We start from the raw sequence: 21372 nt of genomic DNA on the forward strand, positions 1-21372 counted from the left end.
ATGGGAGACACCTGAGCTAAATCTCAAGTGTTTTACAAAGGGTCTGAATACTTAATGTGATATTTTATTTTCATTGTTTGATCATTTTGCACAAAAAATTAGATTTTTTTTAATTAAAGCATCACAATGTCATAAAAAATTTGCACAAGGTAATGTATTAAAGTACTATGGACACATGGCAGTGCAATGCAATACAGTCCCACAGTCCTAAACAACCTGTTGCCAAATTTTAAGCTTAAAAAGGTTTAAAAACATTATTATTGGAGTATAACCACCTACCTTTTCTTGCAAAGAAAGCACAGAAGATGACAAGGAGCTGCTGTTAATGTTGAAGGCTGGTATAACTGAGCACAGACCACAATACAATATTTATAACCACATCTGATCAAATTCATTAGCTGTTGTTTAATAATGACTAACCACAGGTGACTTCACACATCCTTGTCTGACAACAGTTTGATTTTTACCACATCCTTGTTTTTTATGTCCTGCTTTGCAAACATTTGGTTGTTTTAACAGTGTCCTTATTTAAACATGCAGCTCTACAGAAAGCGTGCAGGACCAAATGAGAAAAATAGCAAAAAGTAACACACCAAAATGCTCACAGAGAAAGTTCTCAAGTAACGACCTGGTTATTGATCAGTTTATGCATTCATGTGAGAAGTCTGATACCTCCAGATAAGTCTGTCTTTGGGGGGAATGAAAGGGAAAGCTTTCTGGGGCCCAAACACATAGAGGGGCCCATAATTGCTATTGCTATGAATGATTTTTAACAGAAATTCTCAGCATTGCTTTGATAATTTTTAGAACACTTTTTCAAAACCTCAGACACTGCACAAGCTAAAAAGATACAAGACACAAGAAAGCAAGCGTGGAAACAAACAAACAAGGGGAGATGACTGAGGTTGATGATTATGAGTTAGGAGCAGGATTCTGAACTGGATGGGGTACGGGACGGGGGATCAGTGGAGATTTTTAAAGACAGAGCTGATATTGTCATAAGAGCAGATGGGGGTGATGAGGTGTGCTGCAGAGTTCTGTGTGTTCTGGAGTTTACTAAGGACTTTGGAAGCGGTATCAGAGGATACTATTGCTGTAATCTAGTTGGGAGGTGAGGTGCAAAAGGCAAGGATTAGGGATTAAGCTGCAGGGACGAAGAGTAGTGGGCTGATGAGGGCTATGGTTTTTTGGTGGGAAAAGGAGGTTTTAGTAAGTTGGGTGACGAGCTGCTCAAAGGAAAGGTGATAATGCCAAGATTGCAGATTTGAGGGGAGGGAGATAGGGTGGAACTATCAGCTTTGAAAGTGAGGTTATGGATGGATTTGGTGAATGATTTTGAGCCAATGATCTTGATTTCTGATCGATTGTAATCAAGTGAGAGGAAATGGTTGTTAGTTTTTTATGACAGTGAGGCTGTTGTCAGTGGTGATGGAGGTTGTGGAAATGTGGAGCTGAAAGATAAAGGAGACCATGATGGTGGATAATAAGACTGAGGTGAAGCAAGTATCAGAGGGGAACAAGCTCGACGAATTAATTTTAAAATTCCTATTACACATGCAGGCATTATTTATTTCTTTTTATGCCTTTCCTCTTCAAGGACAAGGGGATGAAGTAAACCTGCTCCACCTTCTGGCAGAAGATGCTGGGTTAACCCTCCCAGGTCCCTAAGGGTCAAAAATACCCTCCAATAAAGAGTACCATAAAAACATTATGTATTCATGTATCATTCCAATTTTTTTGCATAAATCATGGATTCAGCAAGAGTCAGGTTGCGTGTTTTGTTGCTCTGATTGGCCCGTAAAGATGTGACAGACAGAATGTTCATCCAATCACCCTCTGAGTTTTTTTTTTTTCAAAGGCTCTGCCTTTCTCAAACACCGTCTATGGGAGGTTTTCCACACATCCATCTGGCGTGTCAGGTTAGGTTCTGAGGGCCAGATGGGAAGATGTGGGGGCCTCTAGTTGATGATCACTGCCCGAGGAGTTGTGCCAAGGTCTTGGGCTTTGAGGAGAAAAGGTGAAGGGTAAACTGCACACATCACACTGCACCGTATTTTTTGTTACACCCATGATGCAGAGTTACACCTGGCATCATGTATAAACACCTAAAACCTAAAAACAGAGATGCAGAAACAAAAATGTCAAGAATAATCTGTGAAAATATGGAGTGAAGTGCAGTACTCATATGTCACTAGTTTTGCTTGTTTGAATGACATCTATAATGAACGCCTTCATCAAAGAAAGCCTCATGCATTCATGGTAACCTCATCTTTAACTCTATCAGTATCTGATGGTTTTACTCATCTCTCAGTCATCATCAGTGTGCAGTGATAAAACATATTTCTCTGTCTCTCTTGTGTTGTTGTTTTACATTACTATTGATTTACCTGTTTTTCTCATCATGTGGCTTCACTTTGCTGAGAATCCATGGTCTATTGAGTATCTAATGAATTAAATGGGTCATTAATCTATCTGGAATAACACTTCTCTGGAATGATACTGTTGATCTTGTTGTACAAATACCAAGGAAGTAGTTTTAGGACTTCCCTGTAAGCAAATACATGTGACACTTTCTTCAGAACAGGATGCAGATAATAAACAGTAATAAAGGGCAAGTTCATATAAATGCAAGAAAAATGAATGAATCTAACTTGAAGATTTAATGCATTCCTCTGATTTTCAATGTAAGCAGAATTAAGAAGATGGATGAGGTTTGTGTGTGTGCATGTCTGTCAGTGTGAAAGGGGGCTGAGTGGGTGTGTATGGGTGTGAGTGTGTGCATGTAGACAGTTTCAAATGCTTATTTTTTCAAACATGTTCAAAGCCCTCAATGATGTTTACAAATGTCAAAGCCTGACAGCGTCATGTACACACACCTACACACACACCCACTCACACAAACAAATCCACCCAACATCCCCACCACACCCACACCATACACACAACTGCACACACACACAAATCACACCCATCTGGAACATCATGCAAACATGGTAAAATAGGGTTCATCATTTCACATTGTACTGACCATGATTTTAGTGTTCTTTTGGGCTTCACACACACATATATCAATTCCTCAACAAACACTTTCACACACACTATGGCATCCCTAGAACACACCCAAATAAGTTTTGTTCTAAATATTTTTTTTTAGCCTGCAGTGCTTGATATAATTTGATCATGTAAAAATGTTGACATGGCCTCTCAGTGGTGGCTATACAGCATATGAGAAAATATCATCACCGAGTAAAAAACAATGAAAAATAAAAATCTGAGGGGATTTCAACACCAAGGAATGAAAAAAATAAAAATAAAAAATAAATCAAACTGCAATGGCAGCTTATTCAAAAAATGTGTTTATAATGGGAGTAGATGGGGGTAAAAATACCCTTAGAGACTCAAGTGTTACTATTTTTTACACAGTGAATTGAAGACTTTAAAAACATTTTTTTTTACTTCATCCCCTTGTCCTTGAAGAGGAAAGGCATAAAAAGAAATAAATAATGCCTGCATGTGTAATAGGAATTTTAAAATTAATTCGTCGAGCTTGTTCCCCTCTGATACTTGCTTCACCTCAGTCTTATTATCCACCATCATGGTCTCCTTTATCTTTCAGCTCCACATTTCCACAACCTCCATCACCACTGACAACAGCCTCACTGTCATAAAAAACTAACAACCATTTCCTCTCACTTGATTACAATCGATCAGAAATCAAGATCATTGGCTCAATATCATTCACCAAATCCATCCATAACCTCATTTTCAAAGCTGATAGTTCCACCCTATCTCCCTCCCCTCAAATCTGCAATCTTGGCATTATCACATTTTCTTTGAGCAGCTCGTCACCCAACTTACTAAAACCTCCTTTTCCCACCAAAAAACCATAGCCCTCATTGGCCCACTACTCTTCGTCCCTGCAGCTTAATCCCTAATCCTTGCCTTTTGCACCTCACCTCCCAACTAGATTACTGCAATAGCGTCCTCTGGTACATCTTCCAAAGTCCTTAGTAAACTCCAGCACAGGCAGAACTCTGCAGCACACCTCATCACCCCCATCTGCTCTTATGATAATATCAGCTCTGTCTTTAAAAATCTCCACTGATCCCCCGTCCCGTACCCCATCCAGTTCAGAATCCTGCTCCTAACTCATAATCATCAACCTCAGTCATCTCCCCTTGTTTGTTTGTTTCCACGCTTGCTTTCTTGTGTCTTGTATCTTTTTAGCTTGTACAGTGTCTGAGGTTTTGAAAAAGTGTTCTAAAAATTATCAAAGCAATGCTGAGAATTTCTGTTAAAAATCATTCATAGCAATAGCAATTATGGGCCCCTCTATGTGTTTGGGCCCCAGAAAGCTTTCCCCTTCATTCCCCCCAAAGACAGACTTATCTGGAGGTATCAGACTTCTCACATGAATGCATAAACTGATCAGTAACCAGGTCGTTACTTTAAAACTGTCTCTGTGAGCATTTTGGTGTGTTACTTTTTGCTACTTTTCTCATTTGGTCCTGCACGCTCTTTGTAGAGGTGTATGCTTAAATGAGGACACTGTTAAAACAACCAAATGTTTGCAAAGCAGGACATAAAAAACAAGGATGTGGTAAAAATCAAACTGTTGTCAGACAAGGATGTGTGAAGTCACCTGTGGTTAGTCATTATTAAACAACAGCTAATGAATTTGATCAGATGTGGTTATAAATATTGTATTGTGGTCTGTGCTCAGTTATACCAGCCTTCAACATTAACAGCAGCTCCTTGTCATCTTCTGTGCTTTCTTTGTGAGAAAAGGTAGGTGGTTATACTCCAATAATAATGTTTTTAAACCTTTTTAAGCTTAAAATTTGGCAACAGGTTGTTTAGGACTGTGGGACTGTATTGCATTGCACTGCCATGTGTCCATAGTACTTTAATACATTACCTTGTGCAAATTTATGAAATTGTGATGCTTTAATTAAAAAAAATCTAATTTTTTGTGCAAAATGATCAAACAATGAAAATGAAATATCACATTAAGTATTCAGACCCTTTGTAAAACACTTGAGATTTAGCTCAGGTGTCTCCCATCTCTCTTGATTGTTGCAGAGATGTTTCTGCACCTTGATTGGAGTCCACCTGTGGCAAGTTAAACTGACTGGACATGATTTAGAGAGGCACACACCTCTCTATAGAAGGCATCACAGATGACAGTGATGTCTGAGAAAAAAACCAAGCCATGAGGTCAAAGGAACTGCCTGCAGAGCTCAGAGATAGGAGGATTGTTGACAGGCTCAGATCTGAGAAGTGTGCAAAAATTTCTGCTGCACTGATGGTTCCCAAGAGCACAGTGGTCTCCATAATGTTGGGTGTGGACGTTTTTTGTTGTAGGACCTAGAAGCAGACACAGATAAGGTGAACAGTTTGGAGGTGATTTATGGTTGAGACTGGGGAGTGGCAGGGTTGTAGGCTGGCTGGTTGGTTTGGATAGAGCTGAGGATATGGGTGATTCTGAAGCGGCTGGTTTTCCATTGGTGTTTTATTTGAGGAGCTGTCTTGATGGCAGAATTTGCAGGATCTGAACACAGAGAAAACGGCTATTAGAATGTCTGGCAGAATGTAAAAATAAGAAAACAGAAAAACTCTTAACTAATTTGAACAGAGCGGTCATAATAGTCGGGCGAAGATTGGAGCTGAAAGCAGGCTTCTTGTACTGAGGTAGACTGGTCGATGTAATGCAGGTGTGTGATCCAGCCAGGTGCTTAATTGCTGATTGTGAGGTGTGGCACTCATAGACAGACAGGGGGCACGAGGGAAACAGAAAAAAACAGAGCTGTGACACATAATTCTCAAATAGAAGAAGCAAGACTCTTTCAAGAGCTCAGCCAAACTGAGCAACTGGGGAGACAGGCCTTAGTCAGAGAGGTGACCAAGAACCTGATGGTCACTCTGACTGAGCTCCAGAGATCCTGTGTGGAGATGGGACAAAGATCCAGAAGGACAATCACTGCAACCCTCCACTGATCTGGGCTTTATGGAAGCCTCTCCTTAGTGCAAAACACATGAAAACCTGCAAAGATGTCCATTTGAAAGCCAGGTGATCAGATCTTGGAAGAGTCCTGGTTGTGCCAGACAATCCTGTCTGTTTGCTCTGATATGCATCGTCAGCTTTGAGGTCTTCTATAGATCAGAGCAGTGCAACGTCACTTCACTTTAAGCTAGTGATCCTTCTGTGACGGCAGGAGTTGTTGTCGGTCTGCCTGTTAAAAGCTGTTTCAAACATTCACTAACTTATTAACTTCATTCAAGGGTTAAGATCCAACACACAGAAGATATGTGATGTTGGTTTAAGACATCTCCAGTCACACGATGGGACTGATTGTCCAGTTTGATGGAGGGAGCCTGAACTCACCCTCATGTACATCTATAATTTTGTCTTTTTTTATACTGTTGCAATGAAAGAATATTTTTCCTTAAATGGCCTACATTACATGTTTATCTCACTGGCCATTAGACTTGGCTCTCAATAACTGTTTAACCATTCAGTTTTCATGTTATAAGCTTTAAAATCCTAATGACCCGAAATTTCCCACTGACTGCACTTCATTTTTAAGGAATGTTTTCACTCAGAAAGGGGCGGGGCTGGCATGGTTTGGGCAAAGGTGCCAGATAGGTTGGGAGGCACCTGAGCAACATTTTAAGTGTTGTTGTGAAGGATCTGAAACCTTATGTCGATGTGATATTTAATTTTTCTACTTAAAAAAATCTGTTTTCACGTTGTCATGATTGGCTACTGACTGTAGATTCATGACAAAAAAAATGACTTTTGGAAAAAGTGAAAGGTGTCTGAATACTTCCTGAATGCACTGTCAATTCTTCCTTTTGTTGCTCATTTGCTGTATTTTAACCACATTTTCTCTGAAGCATTTATGTAATTTTATGCTCATTTGACACTCAGGCTCTATAGTTTGTTGTAGTTCTGGACTGGAGACATTTCAAACAGTAGTAATGGTCATTTTATTGTTGTAATTTTGTTTTTGCCTGTCTGTATCAAACAGAACCATGAAACACAGCACAGCTCTGCTCCTGCATCTCCTCCTGGGCTCATGTTCAGCCTACACTTACAGTAAGTACATTCTCCGCATGAATTAGCTCACATTACAAGAAATCTGTGTGGAAACTCGTTATCTTGAACCTTTAATGTTACATTTGTTTGTTGTTACTGATGTAAAAATGACTGATCTAATGTTTTACATTGAAGTCAGCCCCATGTTTAGTCTTTTACACCTTTGTAACACCTCTAATGTGTATTTCAAATGTTTACTCCACAGAAAACGTGGCCATACGTGGAAAAGCAACGCAGTCAACCCAGGCTGACAGTGCATATGCAATGGCCGGCAATGCCATAGATGGAAACCGGGATCATGACTCCAACTCTGGATCATGCTCAAGCACTTCATCACAGACCAACCCCTGGTGGACAGTAGACCTGCTGGAGTCCTACATGGTCACCTCCCTCATCATCACCAACAGAGGAGACGGCTCTTCAGAGAAACACGAAGATGCCATGATTCACATTGGAAACTCTTTAGAGTACAATGGACTAGATAACCCACTGTGAGTGAATGTTGTTATGCCAACTTTACACCAAACAACATTTTTAGAGAATTCGCTGTCACAATTTTCTAAAGTTGAAATAAAACTTGGGCTGTGTTGGGGAACTATTACATTTAAAACTAAGATTACTGCATTACCTACTGAGAAACCTACCTGTTAGAATAGTTTTGCCTTCTTTCTTTGTTGTTGCCACCAAGGCCGCCTATAAGGGGGGATAAAGAGGAGAGCTTTCTGGGACCCAGCCAAATAGGGGGCCCAGGGAGGTCAGCAAAATCATGGTCCACTGCATATATATTTATGCATTAATACAATAGAGCATTTTCAAAATATAACTGCGTTGTCTTAAAACAGAATTTGCTTTTATTTGGTAATGTCGAGATTGACTGGCAACCAGTCCAGGGCCTCTCGCCTAGTGACAAATGGGATAAGCTCCAGTCCCCCACGTCCCCAAATGGGATAGGTGGTTTAGAAAATGGATGGATGGAAATGTTAACCATGTAGATAGGCACATAAAATTAATCCAATTTGAAAGAAATGTCAGATTTCAAGTCATGATGTGCAAAAATGTCAGGATACCAGAGACTAAAGTAGAAGGAACTGTTGTCACATTAATGGGAGATAATTGAATAATGGCAGAATAAAAGTAAAACTTGGCAAAAATGGATTGTAACCGTCAAAAAAAGTGGGGAAAGTGTGTCAAAAATGCATCTAAAGTGGCAAAATTTGGCCCAAAGTAGCTAAAAATTAACTAAAGGTGGCAAAATGGGCAATAAAACAGTGAAAAGCAGTTAAAAAGTTGGGAAAATTATGGTTATAAGTGGCAAAAATGTACCAGAAGTGGGTAAGAAAAATGGTGGAAGGCAGTTCAAAAGTGTGAAAAAGTGGCAAAAATCAGCTTAAGGGGTGGGTACTTGGTTAAAAGCTGTTGAAAAGTTGTAAAAATTGATGTAAAAATAAATGTGAAAACAAATGTGGCAAAATGAGCAGAAACAGTCATTAAAAGGGGTTAAAAAGATGCACCAGTACAAAATTTGAACATCAGAATCCAATGATAGCTTGACACACTTTTCAGTTTCAAAATGAAGTAACCATTAGCTGGGACACTAGCCTCAAAGCTCAAGATCCAACACACATCCATTTAACTATCAATAAAAAACAACTGGGGAGGGCCCCCTAGTGGGTTTTTCAGGGGCCCAAACAATTCTGTGGGAGGACTCGGTTATCCTAAAAGAGAAGTTTTCTTTTATTGAGTTACTTTAATGAAAAAGCTAAGTAAGATCAAATTACTTAAATTGTAAAACTAACACATTACATTACTCATCAAATCTAAAAAGTAGTCTGAGTATTTCAACAGACCACTTTGTTACACACCAAGTAAAAACTAAGTAACTAAAACTAATTTAGAACAAAGATAGAATGTCTGATTGTATTGTGTCCTAGTGAATACGACCTCGAGAAATCAAAGTCTTTCACTTCTATGCCTCTCCTCTCCTGCAGAGTTGCAGTGATCCCTCTGACTCCAGCTGGCAAATTTTCAGAAATTTTCTTACCCAAACTTGTAGAGGGACGTTATGTGACTGTGATTGTGCCTGGACGTGAAAAGACCCTTAGCCTCTGTGAGGTGGAAGTGTACGGATACCGTGCACCAACAGGTGAGAATTTGAACCATTAAAGTCACTGACCAGATAATGCAGCCTTATTTTCTATACAACTGTGTACACCATTTGAAATTATTTCACTTCACTGTCACAACAAGCAACTTTGTGAGATTCTCTAATGGTCTACATCACATCAGTGGTGTTCTGGTATCAGCTGGAGGCAAACACAGGAGCACAGAAGTCTAAAAAATGGATTTGTTGCATTGTTGGATGAAAGCTATAATATTTATGGCTCTAAGCTGAAATCTGACTGTATTCATACATTTCAGTCATTTGACTGGTGGAGGTCTTGAGGGCAAAAGGAGTGTAGAACCATGGAACCTCCCATTGACCACTATGTGGAGCTAATTAACGATCATTAGCTAATCCTGACAGAAGGTTATTTGTAGCAACATCTTAAATACATCCATTTATGCTGACTTTATTATAGCTATAACATATGACTAAAACAAATGCAGACATTGCATGGTTCACATCAGAGCTATCCAATCTGCTCCATGAACAGAACCTAGCATGGGCAAAGGTTAGGAAATCTGACCTCGCCTTGGACTGGTTGTTTTCAGGCATTTGCGCAATGCCTATACAGTGGCAATTAGAAAAGCCAAAGCTGATCACTTCCTTTCAAATACCACGAATAATCTGAACAATCCAAAAAAATTCTGGAGTACCATTAAATCATTATCTGAGAAAAATAAAGCTACTGAGCTACCGCCATGCATTATGAAGGACAGACAAAATATTACTGAGAAGACTGAAATGCTTGACTGTTTCAACAAACATTTTGTTTCCTCTGGTTTTTTGTTTGCATCTCCTCACTATTCTCAAAATAGTCCTCCCTTTGTGGATCCTGCTGGTCAGGTTTTATCAAATCAACCTTTTAGCTTTGCTGAAATTTTAACTTCTCAGGTACATAAAGCCCTCAGGCAGTTGGATTCAACAAAATTTGCTGGCCCAGACAAATTGGAGCCATATTTCTTAAAAGTGGCTACTGATTTTATTGCCCCACCCTTGACACACATTTTTAACCTTTCTCTGGCAACTAATGTTATTCCTGCAGTCTGGAAATCTGCCTTTGTTTCCCCCTGCTAAAAGGCGGTGATCCCACCATTTTAAATAATTACAGGCCCATTTCTAAGTTATCTGTCCTGGCCAAAGTCTTAGAAACTTTTATCAATGAGCAACTAAAGGATTTTTTTGACAACAACATTTTAGCAGCATCCCAGTCTGGTTTCAGGAAGAAACATAGCACAACTTCTGCTACTTTTAAAGTTTCTAATGATGTTACTGATATTTTAGATAATCAGTAGCATTGCGCAGCCCTTTTTATTGACCTGTGAAAGGCCTTTGACACCGTTGACCGTTGTCCAATCAATCAGTCGGCTGGTTTGAGAGCTACCTCCAAGGTAGAACACAATGTGTGCAGGTTGGGGGAACTACCTCAGGTACACTTTTACTTTCCAAAGGTGTGCCTCAGTGTTTGGTTCTAGGTCCCCTTTTATTCATTCTTTATATCAACAGTATAACTCATCATGTTTTTAATGCAACTTTCCACTTTTATGCTGATGACACCACAATGTATTGATCTGCACCCACTCCGGACCAAGCTTTGATGCACTTACAAACTGCTTTCAATACAATCCAACAAATTTTTTTGGGCTTGAAACTGGTTTAAATGCAGACAAAACAAAAATGATGCTGTTGTCTGGCAAAAAATCAAAGCTTTCAAACCTGCCATCAATCAGCACCCTCGACAGGATGCAGATTGAACTTGTATCCCACTACAGATACAGTATCTTGGTATTTTAATCAATGACGCTCTAACTTTTACTCCTCATATTCAGCAGTTTGTAAAAAGGTAGAAGCTACAGTTGGGTTTTTATTTCAGAATCAGATCCTGCTTTTCTTTTGAAGCCAAAAAGAAACTTGTTGCTACTTTTCTGTCTGTGCTTGATTATGGTGATGTTTTATACAGTATCTCACAGAAGTGAGTACACCCCTCACATTTCTGCAAATATTTAATTTTATCTTTTCATGGGACAACACTGAAGAAATGACACTTTGATGCAATGTAAACTAGTCAGTGTACAGCTTGTACAACAGTGTAAATTTACTGTCCCCTCAAAATAACTCAACACACAGCCATTAATGTTTAAACCGCTGGCAACAAAAGTGAGTACACCCCTACGTAAAAATGTCCAAATTGGGCCCAAAGTGTCAATATTTTGTGTGGCTACCATTATTTTCCAGCACTGCCTTAACCCTCTTGGGCATGGAGTTCACCAGAGCTTTACAGGTTGCCACTGCAATCCTCTTCCACTCCTCCATGATGACATCACAGAGCTGGTGGATGTTAGAGACCTTGCGCTCTTCCACCTTCCATTTGAGGATGCCCCACAAATGCTCAATAGGGTTTAGGTCTGGAGACATGCTTGGCCAGTCCATCACCTTTATCCTCAGCTTCTTTAGCAAGGCAGTGGTCATCTTGGTGTGTTTGGGGTCGTCATCATGTTGGAATACTGGCCTACGGCCCAGTTTGTGAAGGGAGGGGATCATGCTCTGCTTCAGTATGTCACAGTACATGTTGGCATTCATGGTTCCCTCAATGAACTGTAGCTCCCCAGTGCTGGCAGCACTCATGCAGCCCTAGACCATGACGCTGCCACCACCATGCTTGACTGTAGGCAAGACACACCTGTGTTTGTACTCCTCACCTGGTTGCTGCCACACACGCTTGACACCATCTAAACCAAACAAGTTTATCTTGGTCTCATCAGACCACAGGACATGGTTCCAGTAATCCATGTCCTTAGTCTGCTTGCCAGCAAACTGTTTGCAGGCTCTCTTGTGCATCATCTTTCGAAGAGGCTTCCTTCTGGGACGACAGCCATGCAGACCAATTTGATGCAGTGTGTGGCGTATGGTCTGAGCACTGACAGGCTGACCCCCCCATCCCTTCAACCTCCACAGAAATGTTGGCAGCACTCATACATCTATTTTCCAAATAAAACCTCTGGATATGACGCTGAACACGTGCACTCAAATTCTTTGGTTGACCATGGCGAGGCCTGTTCTGAGTGGAACCTGTCCTGTTAAACTGCTGGATGGTCTTGGCCACCATGCTGCAGCTCAGTTTCAGGGTGTTGGCGATCTTTTAATAGCCTAGGCCATCTTTATGTAGATCAACAATTCTTTTTTTTCAGATCCTCACAGAGTTCTTTGCCATGAGGTTCCATGGTGAACTTCCAGTTAACAGTATGAGAGTGTGAGAGCGATAACACCAATTTAACACACCTGCTCCCCACTCACACCTGAGACCTTGGAACACTAATGAGTCGCATGACACCGGGGAGGGGGAATGGCTGATTGGGCCCAATTTGGACATTTTTACTTAGGGATGTACTCACTTTTGTTGCCAGCAGTTTATACATTAATGGCTGTGTGTTGAGTTATTTTGAGGGGACAGTAAATTTACACTGTTGTACAAGCTGTACACTGACTACTTTACATTGTATCAAAGTGTCATTTCTTCAGTGCTGTCCCATGAAAAGATATAATTAAATATTTGCAGAAATGTGAGGAATGAACTCACTTTTATGAGATACTGTACATGCATGCCTCTGCTCAAAGCCTGCATGTGCTGGATACTGTATATCATGGAGCTTTGAGATTCATCACTAGTTTTAAAGCAATCACTCATCACTGCTTGCTTTATTCTTGTGTAGGGTGGTCTTCCTTGTCATCACGCAGACTAAAACATTGGTACTTTTTCATTTATAAGTGTATCTTAGGTCTGCTTCCCTCTTATCTCCTCACCTACATTGTATGGAAAAATACAGGAACTCATGGTCTTCATTCACAGGATCTTATATCACTGTCTGTCCCAAGGGTCAGGACTGAGCTTGGGAAGAAGGCTTTTAAGTTTGCTGCTCCCCCTCACTGGAATGACCTACAGAAAGATTTAAAACTTCGTGAACTGTGCTCACTGGATGCTTTTAAACGGTTCCTAAATGATTTGGAGGCAAATGCATCTGTCTGCAGATGTTTTCTCTGATGTTTGATGTTTAGAATCCTGGAGGTAGTTGTTACGTATGTATAAGTGTTGTATTGAGTTGTGATATGTGCATTTGTGTCTGTTGTAATCATGTAACTGTGTTGCTGCCTGTCTTGGCCAGGACACTCTTGGAAAAGAGATTTTTAATCTCAATGAGTCTCTTCCTTGTTAAATAAAGGTTAAATAAAATAAAAAAGATAAAGACATGAGTCCTAAATATATTTGCTTTTTTTAGGAGAGAACCTTGCACTCAAAGGAAAAGCCACACAGTCATCACTTTATGACATGTATGGCAATGCATACAATGCCATTGATGGGAATCGGCACAATGTCCGGAGTGATGGGTCCTGCTCTACCACCAAACAAGAATCTGACCCCTGGTGGCGACTGGATCTGATAAAAACCCATAAAGTGTTTTCTGTTAAGATCTCAAACCGCAGAGATGGCCGGTACTCCCCACGACTGAACGGAGCAGAGATTCGTATTGGAGATTCTCTTAAAAACAATGGCAACAGCAATCCCAGGTAGGATTTTTTATTATACATTTATGAAAAGCAAACAAAAATACAGGAAGTATCACAATGACATAACTATTCAGACCCTTTACTCAGGACTGAGTACAGACAAAATGAGGATAAATAATTACAATAGAAGTTGAACTAAGTTGTGTTTGAGCTAAAATGTCATTATTCAGTCTGTAACATCTATTCTATATCCCTACAGTTTCCTCATATTCAAAACTGCATTTATTGATGTTTCCCATCAACACTAAATTTTCCTATCTTTTATGGGACATTTGAACATATCATACCATATAGGATACAGTCGTCTAATTCACTGAGGTTACCTAAACGCACCATATTTTCTGTCTTTCAGGTTGTAAAGTTTGCTAAATAACTTAAATTCTGTCAAATCTGGCACTGATTTCTACACTGGGTTAATATTTTGAACAAACAGGACTTGTAAAGTTTGGGAGCACTTTTTAGTATTTGTCTGCCCACATGAAGAATAAAACTGTCTCTGGCTCTCCTAGCTCACAGTCTCGTCCTCCTGTCGCCTCTCAACTCTCACTCCTGCTTGTGTGCAGGGGGGTGAGTCAACACAGGGAGGAGGAGGAAATTACACGTGAATTGAAGCTATTTGTTGTTTTAGCAAGTGCTTCTCCTTATATCACATTGATGAAGTCGAAGAGCTGGTCTCGACCGGTCTTGATGCAGAATCCTGAATCTGGCCAGTCGGAGACCGAGACAAGACGGAGCAAAAATCCTCGTCTTGATGACCTCTCTTACTAAGGCCATTCTCCCCCGATTGCTCAGTTTAGCTGGGTGACCAGCTCTCAGTAGAGTCCTATTGTGCCAAACTTCTTCAATTTGACAATTCTGGAGGCCGCTGTGCTCTTGGGGACCTTCAGTGTAGCAGAAACTTTTTGTAGTCTTCCTCAGATCTGTGCCTGTCAACAATCCTGTCTCTGAGCTCTGCAGGCAGTTCCTCTGACCTCATGGCTTGGTTTTTGCTCTGATGCATCTTCAGTAGTGAGGCCTTCTATAGAGAGGTGTGTGCCTTTCTAAATCTCGTCGAACCAGGTTAATTTACCACAGGTTGACTCCAGACAAGGTGTAGAAACTTCTCTGTAATGATCAAGAGAAATGGGGGGCCCCTGAGCTAAATTATTGGTGTTGTTACAAAGGGTCTAAATGCTCAAGTCAGTGTGATAACCGTCTTTTTTAAAAAGCTCTACATGCTTCATTATTACCTTTCCTACAGTGTAATAAAAGATGAAACAATTTGTTGTGATTGGGATGCACATGTCCATGACAATCTAATCATTTCTGCTCCTTCCATTAGGTGTGCTGTGATTAAAAACATCCCAGCGGGTGCTACTAAGGAATTCCAGTGTAATGGGATGGATGGTCGCTATGTTAACATTGTTATCCCTGGTAGACAGGAGTTCCTGACCCTGTGTGAGGTGGAGGTTTATGGCTCTGTCCTGGATTAGGACAGAGATATGCAGGCGCATCTCAAAGATTAGAATATCAAGATAAAGTTTTTTTTCCCTGTGATACACTCCAGAAAGTTAAATTCCCATAAATTCTAGACACATCTCATACTCAGTGAAACATTTCAAGATGTTTTTGTTTGAATCTTGATGACTGCAGCTCACAGCTCATGAAAATGAAAAATCCACCATCTCCAAATATTAGAATATTGTGGAAAAGTCCAATTTGCAAAGGTTTCCTGAGCCTTTATTCTATCAGTTTGGTTCAGTACACACAACTGCAATCATGTTGAAAACTGCTAGCCTTACTTTTATCAGGTAAGCCACAGACGCTCACTGCTGAAAGGACAGGCTGTTCTCAGAGGCTGTATCAAAGTTCATTCATAGAAAGTCGACTAGAAGGAAAAGAAGCACGAGAAACAAGGGTGAGCTCAGCCATCAGAGGATTGTCAAACAAAGCAGATTTCTAACTCATCCATAAGGCTTCAATCTGATTGTTTGAAAGGAATTGATCAATTAAAATGTTTAAAGCATGATATGAACGTTTTGTTTAACTGTCATGAATGTAAGCCGTGCTGCTGTCATTTATCCTGTTCTGTTTCTGAATGTCTGATGTGAGCCAATCACAGGGCTTTAGTGAAAAATGTATACAATAAAATTAAACCAATGATTCATTATCTAAATGAGCTTAGACTTGTCTGTCAGCCAGTTTCCCAGCTGTAGCTCCATACTGTGCCAACGCTTTGCTTTGTAATTCTTCATTTTAAGCTTGAATTGTCTGAAAGTTGAGGTTAATAAAATACACCACACACTGATCTGTCTTTAGAGGCAGAAAAATATCAGCTATGCTAATTAAAAGATGCATACTTGTTTTTCATTTCTGAATAAAGTTAAGACACAAAATAAATTCCTGGTTTTCATTTCTCAACACACATTCATGGAAAAAGGAGCTGTGTTTATACTTTATTTTTCAAAATACAGACAAAATAGACAAATATTATAAAAGACATCTGAAACACGTCTGTGACTTAGATTTCTACTTGTGTGTTTTGGGAGCTTCTCAAAAATGGGCACTTGACTAAAACATTCTTTCTAGATGGTGAAACTTTAGCCTTTTTTTTTTTTTTTTAATAGGCAAACAGCACTAAAAGAGCCAAAATCTCAAAGATTGCATGTGCACTTTAGGATTAACTCAACATCGCAGTCTGTCACTTTTTTCTTCTGATCCCAATCAAAACTTCTATCAACTGTACAAAGTTTTTCTTTGGAGTGTCAACTTATGATTCTAATTAGCATTTTTACTTAATTGTTATTGGAATTACCTGCATTTAAGTTCATTCATCACTATTAAAACAATTATAAACAATCTGAATAATCTTAAATTACTTAAAGCTTAATGATACGCAGTCCATTTCATAAATGACACTCATCACAGTATATTTAATATGCAGTTACTATTATTATTGAGGATATGCCATTTTGTTGGAGGATAATGTGTTAAAGTAAAAATCTTATCATAGTCTTCATTTAGTTTGTTTTACTGTTTCTTAAACCAGTGCTTCTCAACTGGTTGAGTCACGGGACCCAAAACAGTGGAGCTTGGGCTTAAGACACTGCAATAGGTGCAACAAAACAATGAAACAGGACAAAACATGCATGTTTTATACAGTCTCACAGACAATTTGGTGCAATTTGTTTCCCAAGACACACATCCACGACCAATCTTTGGGTCCCGGCCCACCGGTTGAGAACCACTGGCTTAAACTGCTGCTCATACAAAGACAAATGTACAGTGGCCAGTGAGTGCAAAGACTCAGTAGGGTCTGGAATAGGGATGGGTGACATGGACTAAAAAAATTTATCACCTTAATTGCTGTATTTATTGCAATAATGATATAAATCAAGATAAAAAAATAGCACCATTCAACAAACCTTTTTGGCTAGGTAAAATGTATCAAATTAGCTGCTTAACTACACCAGCTACAGTTGGAACCAGAAGTTTACATACACTATATAAAAAGGCACATAAACTTTTTTTTTCTCAGCATCTAACATTGAATCAGATTAAACTTTTCCTGCTTTTGGTCAATTAGGATTACCAAAATTATTTATATTCGATAAATGCCAGAATAATGAGAGAGATCATTTTTTAGACAATTTTTCTTTTTTTCTTGAGAGTCAGAAGTTTACATACATTTCATTAGTATTTGGTAGCATTGCCTTTAAACTGTATGACTTGGGTCAAACGTTTTGGATATGCTTCCACAAGCTTCTCACAGTAGTTTGGCCCATTCCTCCTGGCAGAACTGGTGTAACTGAGCCAAGTTTATAGGCCACCTTGCTCGCACATGCCTTTTCAGCTCTGCCCATAAATTTTCAATGGGATTAAGATCAGGGCTTTGTGATGGCCACTCCAAAACATTGACTTTGTTATCCTTAAGCCACTTTGTTACCAGTCTGGAGGTATGCTTAGGGTCATTGTCCATTTGGAAAACCCATTTGCGCCCAAGCTTTAACTTCCTGGCTGATGTCTTGAGATGTTGCTTCAGTATTTCCACATAATGTTCTTTCCTCATGATGCCATTTATTTTGTGAAGTGCACCAATCCCTCCTGCAGCAAAACAACCCACAACATGATGCTGCCACCCCCATGTTTCACAGTTGGGATGGTGTTCTCAGGCTTGCAAGCTTCCCCCTTTTTTCTCCAAATGTAACGATGGTCATTATGGCCAAAAAGTTCAATTTTAGTTTCGTCAGACCACAGAACATGTCTCCAAAAATTAAGGTCTTCATCCCTGTGTGCATTTTCAAACTGTAATCTGGCTTTTTTATGTTTCTTTTGGAGTAATGGCTTCTTCCTGGGAGAGTGGCCTTTCAGCCCATGTCGGTACAGGACTTGTTTGACTGTTGATAATGACACACTCTTACCAGCTTCAGCCAGCATCTTCACAAGGTCTTTTGCTTTTGTTCTTGGGTTGAGATGCACTTTTCAGACCAAAGCACGTTCATCGCTGGGACAGGATATAGAAGGATGAGATCAGAGGAATCAATAACCACACTCACAAAAAGGGCTTAATGGAACAAAATTGGGATATTATTTACAAGGAAAGCAATGTAAATAGTGCATATGAAGAATTTTCAGGATTATTCAGAAAATTACATGACAAAAATTGTCCATACAATTAAATACATTACATAAAGTAACAGGAAATTGAAATATACTGACCTTCCTTGGTTGACAAAGGGATTACAAAATGCCTGCAAAAAGAAGAACACACTCTACAGAGAAGACTGAGAACTAAAGGGGCAGAGAATAAAAATAAAATATATAAAAATAAATTTCACAAATATAAGAACAAGCAAAAGAGATTATTACTGCAAAATCTTAAATGATAACAAAAATAATGTAAAAGGAATATGGAACATACTGAACAATGTAATAAAAACTGACTCTATGCGAGCCAGCTATCCAAAACATTTCAGCGTAACAACACTGAAAATTATAAAATGAATGATGTGGTTGACAGTTTTAATGAATTCTTTGTGAGTGTAGGACCTGATCTGGCAAAAGAAAAAAAAACAGATCTTTTGCTATCTGAGGGTGGTAATGATAGTTTAATTGACAAAAACCTGTGTTCAATGGTTCTCACATCAGTAGATGAAAAGGAAATCAAAGATATTGTTATGAAAGGTAAAAACAAAAGATCTACTGACTGTGAGGGCTTTGACATGGGTACTGTGAAATGGGTAATTGAGGGGATTTCACTACCATTAACATACATCTGTAACCTTTCATTTCAAACCGGAAAATTTCCAAACAAAATGAAAATAGCAAAAGTCATACCGCTCTAAAAAAACTGGGAACAAACACCACTTCACAAACTACAGACCTGTTTCATAACTACCACAATTCTCAAAAATTTTAGAAAAACTCTTCAATAACTGGCTGGACAAATTCATAAATAAACATAACCTACTCAGTGAAAGTCAACTGGATTCACGTCACAACGATCAACATCACTGGCATTAATAGATTTAATAGAGGACATAACCAATTCTTTGGACCAAAAACAGCATGCAGTTGGGATATTTATAGATCTAAATAAAAAGGATTTGATACAGTAAATCACAACATATTTCTCAATAAACTGGAACGATATGGAATCAGGGGTTAAGTATTAGACTGGGTGGGGAGCTATCTGAACAACAGGAAACAGTTTGTGAAGATGGGTGATCATTGTTCAAAATGTTTGGACATTACTTGTGGTGTCCCCCAGGGGTCAGTGTTGGGTCCCAAGCTGTTTCTTCTTTATATCAATGACCTATCAAAAGTATCAATGGTATTGAAAATGGTCTTGTTTGCTGATGATACCAATTATTTTTTGTAATGGAAATGATCTGAAATAGTTATTAAATATAATAACTGCAGAACTACACAAGATAAAAATATGGTTTGATAGAAATAAATTATCTTTAAACTTAAATAAAACAAAAATAATACTGTTTGGCAACTGCAGGTCGAATGTCTCGATCCAGATCCAGATAGATGGTGTTGATATTGAGAGAGTTAATGAAATCAAATTTCTTGGGGTGAAAATAGATGAACAAATCAACTGGAAATCACATATTAAACACATACAATCCAAAGTTTCAAGAAGCATAGCAATAATAAACAAAGCAAAACAGGTTTTAGATCACAAATCACTCCACATTCTCTACTGTTCTCTAGTTTTACCGTATCTGAATTACTGCGCTGAGGTTTGGGGCAATAATTACAAAAGTGCAACACATTCGTTATTCATTCTGCAGAAGAGAGCTATACAGATCATACATAAAGCTGGATATCAGAATCACACCAATTCACTTTTGTTACAGGCAAAATTACTCAAATTTACAGATCTTGTAGAATTTCAAACAGCCCAAATACTATTCAAAGCAAAAAAGCAGTTTGAAGGTGGAGCTAAAGGTATGTCCAAACATAAACCAGTTTAAAAAGCAGTATAAGGGGGGGATTTTCACAAGGTACAGGGATGAGGAAAGGGTTTTATTATCACCAGGTGCTTGTGGCTTATTTATCTGTTTTGGTGTTTTTTCTTGTTTATCTTAAGGTTTGGTGTTGTTTGTGTTGTATTTCTCTGTAAATACCTGTTTAGATTCCAAAACTATCAACTTTGGTTGTTTAAACATGTATTAATGGGGTAAAATATTTATCAGAGGGGGATTACAGATAAATCTAGCTGTGATTATTTTCTTTACAGAATAATAAACATTTCTATTTTGTAATGTATTAAGAAGGGGTGGGATTAAATAAGTTTGCACTTCTTCCCACTCCTTTTCGAACATGTAGCCTAATCTTGACCATTAAGTTTTTTTGTAATTGTTCTGTTTCATCTCTTTCTTCAAAATTTGTATGTCTTCTGAAGGTACATGACTATGTTTTCATTGTTATGATTTTTTTTTACATGTTTGAAATAAACTTCACTAACTAACTATTAACCTCAACTTTCAGTCAATTCAAGCTCAAAAATGAAGAATTACAAAGCAAAGTGTTGGCAGACAGACAAGTCTAAGCTCATTTAGATAATGAATCATTGGTTTAATTTTATTGTATACATTCTACACTAAAGCCCTGTGATTGGCTCACATCAGACATTCAGTAACAGAGCAGGATAAGCGACAGCAGCAAGGCTTACATTCACAACAGTTAAACAAAATGTTCATATCATTCTGTAAACATTTTAATTGATCAGTTCCTTTCAAAAAATCAGATTGAAGCCTTATGGATGAGTTAGAAATCTGCTTTGTTGAACTGAATCAAACTGATAATAAAGGCTCAGGAAACGTTTGCAAATGGACTTTTCCACAATATTCTAATATTTGGAGATGGTGGACTTTTCATTTTCATGAGCTTTGAGCTGTAGTCATTAAGATTCAAACAAAAACATCTTGAAATGTTTCACTTGGTATGAGATGTATCTAGAATTTACTGGAATTTAACTTTCTGGAGTGTATCACAGGAAAAAAATGAACTTTATCTTGATATTCTAATCTTGGAGATCCACCTGCATATCCCTGTC

General features: G+C 38.8%; 1 protein-coding gene across 1 annotated transcript; it reads left to right on the top strand.

Moving 5' to 3' along the window:
• The first annotated feature begins 7035 nt into the window (after positions 1 to 7035).
• LOC121513977 (fucolectin-1-like) lies at positions 7036 to 16184 on the top strand. Its single transcript, XM_041794027.1, has 5 exons — positions 7036 to 7099; positions 7305 to 7590; positions 9088 to 9242; positions 13535 to 13823; positions 15145 to 16184. The coding sequence occupies exons 1-5, from the start codon at positions 7036 to 7038 to the stop codon at positions 15293 to 15295; spliced, it is 945 nt and encodes a 314-aa protein (XP_041649961.1). The 3' UTR covers positions 15296 to 16184.
• Positions 16185 to 21372: the final 5188 nt, after the last annotated feature.

The sequence above is a fragment of the Cheilinus undulatus genome, linkage group 8, assembly GCF_018320785.1.
Source record: "Cheilinus undulatus linkage group 8, ASM1832078v1, whole genome shotgun sequence".
Taxonomy (NCBI): Eukaryota; Metazoa; Chordata; class Actinopteri; order Labriformes; family Labridae; genus Cheilinus; species Cheilinus undulatus.

Excerpts from the sequence above, each read along its gene's own strand:
- LOC121513977 (XM_041794027.1), top strand. The coding sequence starts at position 7,036 with ATGAAACACAGCACAGCTCTGCTCCTGCATCTCCTCCTGGGCTCATGT. Across the intron at positions 7,100-7,304 it reads ATGTTCAGCCTACACTTACA|AAAACGTGGCCATACGTGGA; the intron begins GTAAGTACATTC and ends TTTACTCCACAG. Across the intron at positions 9,243-13,534 it reads CGGATACCGTGCACCAACAG|GAGAGAACCTTGCACTCAAA; the intron begins GTGAGAATTTGA and ends TGCTTTTTTTAG.